The sequence below is a fragment of the Apus apus genome, chromosome 1 (assembly GCF_020740795.1).
Source record: "Apus apus isolate bApuApu2 chromosome 1, bApuApu2.pri.cur, whole genome shotgun sequence".
Classification (NCBI taxonomy): domain Eukaryota; kingdom Metazoa; phylum Chordata; class Aves; order Apodiformes; family Apodidae; genus Apus; species Apus apus.
The window spans coordinates 154,580,956-154,586,057 of record NC_067282.1 but is presented as its reverse complement, the minus strand read 5'-3'; the positions used below and the strand labels follow the sequence as shown (position 1 = coordinate 154,586,057).

Genomic DNA, 5,102 nt, shown 5'->3' with positions numbered 1-5,102 from the left:
CACACCTGCTTTCGCTGTGTTTATTGTGTTACACTGAAGCAAAACAGCATGTGGCTATTTGCAGTTGCTAGCTGGTTATTTCAGCACGTCTAAGGAGCACAAGGAAAAGCAACTCAGTAGTTCCGGATGCGGATACTGCTGACGGGAGGCTCAGGCTGTGCGGCGGGGCAGGATGAGGGCAGCACTGTAGGAATCCCACATGGAGCTGAGCCCAGCACGCTGCCCACTCCGCGAGGCAGCCACCTCCTTCAGCTGGATGCATTTTGACAGCACAGGAGTTAGTGAGCTCAGTACTATTGCCCTCTCCTGGGTATGTGGCCAGAGCAATTTGCACCATGAAATCCACACGCTGGAAATGTTAATCCCTGCCCAGAGGGACCCAATGGTGACCACATTCAGTGTTGCCATCCCAGGTGCTGAAAGCTGCTCCGAGAAACATCTCCCGAGACTGGGAAACACTGCTGGCTCATGCAGGGTGGGACTTTTCCCCGTGTCCTTCTCAGGCATTAGTCTTTCCCATACAACACTACCTTCATTGTTTCAGTTCAAATATAAAACCACACACAAGCCTCTTAAATTATGACCTCTACAAAGTCCCTGGAAAATGCTTCAAAATGGTCTGCTTGTCATTCATGAAGACACAAAGGTGGTAGCTGAGATGAAAAGCTACTGCTGCCTCTCTGGGCTGCTGGTGCTGCTGGAAGGAGCAAGTCTTTCTCTCAGGAATAACAAGCTTATAGCCATCATCTTAAAATATAGTCTTTGAGGAAAGTGGCCAGTGGAACCCACCTGGAGCACCGAAGCTGCAAAGCGTGTCAGGATTTGTTCACTGGCTTTGATGTATCTGCAGGTTTTATTTAGCTGTAGTTTGCTACAGAAATTATTGATATTTATTTCTACATTATATAAGCCTTTTTCTTGCTTTTTATTTTATTTTTTCATTCTTCCAACTGTAGCTGAAGGCCCAAAAGCCTAAAATCAGTGCTGGTGAGACACCTGAAGAGGCTGGAGGTTGCACACCCTCACCAACCCTCCTCTTTGTAGACATTGTTGAGGTGAGTGCAGATTTCATTGGTCACCTTCTCAAAGGAAGCTTTGCAGTCTCCGCCAAATTTCTCCTCCATCACTTGCAAGATGATGTCACAGATAACCTAAACAAGGAGAAGGGAAGAAACAACCAGTGTGAACTTTCCTCCACGTTAGAGACATAAGTCCAAAATACGTATTTTCAGTTGGGATTCTTGGAGGGTGGAAAGGGATAGAAGAGCAATCTAGCAGCATGTAGCATGCAGAGCGTGGTAGAGGTCATGGTCCAACCTTTACCATTCTATGATTCTATGAAAATCAGGTGCATTATGGAATTCATCAAAACTGCAGTTGCTGTATTTTAACTACCCTGTATCTAGTTAATGTTGACTGCAGCTGTTATGTAAAGATGGCTGTACAGGACCAGTTCACTTGGTCCATCTGCTGCAGTCCTTCTCTTGGCAGTGGACTGTCCCCAGATGTTTAAGGGCCACAAGAAGTCTGATGTTGAACACTTATGAAATACATGACCGGGGCGGGGGGGGGGGAAAGTAGGGGGAGAAGGGGAGAAGAAGTTTCTTCCTAATCTTTCCCGCCCATTAGCTATCTAGCACTCTGTAGCAATGAGGATTTTTTTGTCTTTACAGTTGCTAGTTAGGTGGTGTACTTTGAAATGTCAGCTTCTTTTCTGTGCAGCATGGATTATTTTGTGTGCATCTTTGAAAAAGCCTTTTCAGGATCTCTTCAGGCAGAAATTCTCACTTATTTTCCCATCCATTTATTGAACTTTGGTCCACTGCTTTGGACACCACCTTTTTGATGCCTCAGTGACATTCGCCAGATGTGCCTCTTTTTTGTGTTTTGTGCTGTGTAAGACCAGCAAAATAGTTCTAAATGCACTGTGCTAGTGACCTTAGGTGGACTTGGGCAAGTAATTTGATCCTGTGTTTACTATCTGTGTTTCTGTAGTGATGGCAAGGCTGTTGCCATTTTTGCTCAATAACAGCTTTTTAAGTTGTCCTAGAAAAGCTCAGTTCCTGTTACTAGAGAAAAACAGACATCAGGGACAGAAGTCCAGTGTTAAGCTTCTTCTCAGTGTCTTGTTCTTAAATGACAAGTGTGGGAATCCTGTTGCACTGAGAAAACCCACTACAACTCGTGGGCAGCTCTGCAGCTTCTCCCTGAGCAGACCTGACTGCATCGCACCTGCTGCGTAGCCTTCTTCCCAACAGATGCCAGATCTCTCATTCCTGCTGTCTTCCACCATCAGCTGTCTCACCTTCCACCATTTCCACTCTCTGAAGCATATGTATGTATGTATGTATGTATTTATACATACAAAGCCTGTTTTCCTCAGTACTACCCCGCAAAGTGGAAGACATCCTCCCATCCCAGTTACACTCCCTGGGAAGAGGGCTGCTGGCTCACCCTAAAGTTTTTGGGGTCAATCTTCAGCTGGGTAGCATGTTTCTTGCCAAGTGGGGTCACTATCCCACAAAAAGCCTCGGAGTTGTCCAGGTGTTGCACCATGTCATTGATGGCAGTGAAAACCCTCTTGCCATGGCCTCTGATCTGATCCGACTGTTTCATCTCTTCGGCAGAGTCCATGCCTTTGAAGTGTGTGAAGTAGGACTTGGTGTCTGGATGCTCGGTAAACATCCTGTTGAGAAATGAGAGACGTCCTAATTTGTGGGCTGAGGCATCGATGCAGACATGGCTTCACATTCCAGGCCTTGTCTTATGCATTTATTACCCTTTTTCCTCCTCTTTATTAGAACAGATGCCTCTTTCTTCTGTGTTTCCCTTTGCCCTTCTTATCTGTGCACAGCCCCTATGTCCACAACCACCTCTCCCCTCCCTTGCCCCTCTCCAGAACACCTTTCTATCTCACTCCACCTACCTATCCTGAATTTATCCCACTGCTTCTAAAGTAAATGTTTTCTCAGTGTTGTCTCAGTGCTAGGTGGAGATAAAATCCACACAGAAGCAGGAGCATGTTCACACAGGGTGCATGTGACAGTGCAATATTCCCAAAGAAGTTCTGGACAGCAGGTATATCCACTGTGCTCTGAGTGGGTGTTTTCATAAAGAAACCCAATTATTGGTTCTGTTAATTAAGCCCTTCCTAGAGTCTATCCTAAAGCTTTTTTACTGCCTGTGATGGGTGGTTGGTTGAGTACCAGGTACTGCTCATTTTGTTTATTCAAAAGTAACACAATTCAATGCCACTCCTAAAGGAGTTGCCTCTTATAACACATCACCTATGGTCATCTTGTTCAAGCTCTTAAAAAAGCAGTTTACTCTATTGGGTAAACCAGTTATCCACCTGCGATAGAAATAAAAACTTCCAGATTGCATATCACAGAGTCACAGAATGGTTGAGACAACAAAGGGACCTCTGGAGGTCATCTGGTCTAACCTCCATGGTCAGGCTGGTTGTCCAGGACCACATCCAGATGGCTTTTGAGTATCTTCATGGATGGAGACTCCATAACCTCTCTAGACCTGTGCCAATGCTCAGTCACCCTCACAGCAGAAAAGTGTTTCCTGATGTTCAGAGGGAAACTCCTGTGTATCAGTTCGTGCCCATTGCCTTTGGTCCTGTCCCTGGACACCACTGAGAAGAACCTGGCTCCATCCTTGCACACACCCTTCAGGCTTTTATACATATTGATAAGATCCCCCTGAGCCTTCTCTTCTCCAGGCTGAACAGTCCCAGCTCTCTCTGCTTTTCCTCATGGGAGGGATGCTCCAGTCCCTTCATCATCTTTGTGGTACTTCACTGTATTTTTTCCAATATGTCCATGTTTTTCTTGTCCTGAAAAGCCCAGAACTTCTCTAAAAGCAGGGCTAGAGTTGTAGGACACTAAGGCAAAACCTTGTAGAGTAAATTACCCTAGGGAGCCAAGCCACTGGATGCTACTAAGAAATTTTTAGCTGCATTTCTGACCCTAGCTGTCCTCAGATTGTGAGTCCTCAGAGTGTAGAAGGAAAGTACATAATACTTTTGGAGGCTGATCCAGGTACAAGTTGTGAAATACAAGAAGGCCAGAGGGAACGGTGAAGGTGAGATCACTAGGAATAGTATTTGGACACGTGTGTATGGAGGTGATGCAAGTCCCAGCTGAGAGAGGGGTACATGAAAAGTGAATAGAAGAAACTTCTGTCTTATGGAAGAAGAGAGGAAAACAGAGTGAAAACTTAAGAGAAGAAAGCCCAAAGGAAGGCTACAATACAATGAAACAGATGGGCTCTGGAATGGAAAAGCTGGAGGAGAATCAGAAGAGAAATATTGCAGGCATTCAAGTTAAAAAAAAAAAAAAACACAACATTAAAGGAGTTCAGTGGGAAAGGAAAATAGGGAAATAGGGCCCATGTTTTGTTCTCATTCTCTTTCATACCATACTTTCTTTACCTTAAATGGGTGGAGTGAAGAAATTGTTCTCGTCTCTTCTTCCTTTCCCCCCCTCTTCCCCCTTTCCTTTTACTTTTCTTTGTGTGGATCTCTCCTCTTCCCCGTTTCCTCCCTGAGGTGGGATAAACCACAGCAAATCAAAATGTCCCCAGCAAGGGCTGCATGAAAAACATCAAGACGTGCACCTAGGTGGTAACTCCAGCTTTCTTGCCGTTCCTCCCTCAACCCTGTGCAGGGGCAGCAGGATGGGCTTTTTCCTTACCTGACTAGCACAGCTGTCCCATTTTCCTCAGCATCCACGTACATCTTCTCCCAGGCACTGCGGGCACTTTGTACCTCTGCTTCAGAGAACGACATGGTGGAGGAGATGTCAGCAATGTACAGCAGGAGGGAGAAGGACAAGGAGGTCCTGGTGAGGCAGTTCTGCTGTAGTTCTCTCCTCAGGGCTCTCTAAATACTGCCTGAGGATTTAAGAGATCTTGAATTGACTCTTTGTCTCCAATCCCCTCTGTCGCATTTCTGCAGGCTTTAGGGCTGCCTAATCACTTTTAATCAGGAAAGAAACCAGCCACATGAAGAGGGAGGACTAGCAACCTCATGGTGACACCAGGTGCCAGACCAAAGATCTTGCCATCTGAGAAGGGAAAAAGGGGAGTTTTCA

General features: G+C 45.7%; 1 protein-coding gene across 1 annotated transcript; it reads right to left on the bottom strand.

Annotated features, from left to right (window-relative positions):
- Positions 1-953: 953 nt before the first annotated feature.
- Positions 954-4,848, bottom strand: LOC127392886 (cytoglobin-1-like). The gene is made up of 3 exons (XM_051637344.1): positions 4,704-4,848; positions 2,455-2,686; positions 954-1,151 (listed from the first exon to the last, which is right to left on the bottom strand). Exons 1-3 carry the CDS (start codon positions 4,796-4,798, stop codon positions 1,023-1,025), a joined length of 456 nt encoding a protein of 151 aa, XP_051493304.1. The 5' UTR covers positions 4,799-4,848; the 3' UTR covers positions 954-1,022.
- Between the last annotated feature and the right edge of the window lie 254 nt (positions 4,849-5,102).

What these genes read in the sequence shown, in the direction of transcription:
- LOC127392886 (XM_051637344.1), bottom strand. Translation starts at nt 4,798, where the DNA reads ATGTCGTTCTCTGAAGCAGAGGTACAAAGTGCCCGCAGTGCCTGGGAG. An exon ending in GGGACAGCTGTGCTAGTCAG is followed by an intron (nt 2,687 to 4,703) that starts GTAAGGAAAAAG and finishes ATTTCTCAACAG; the next exon opens with GATGTTTACCGAGCATCCAG. An exon ending in TTGACCCCAAAAACTTTAGG is followed by an intron (nt 1,152 to 2,454) that starts GTGAGCCAGCAG and finishes CTCCTTGTTTAG; the next exon opens with GTTATCTGTGACATCATCTT.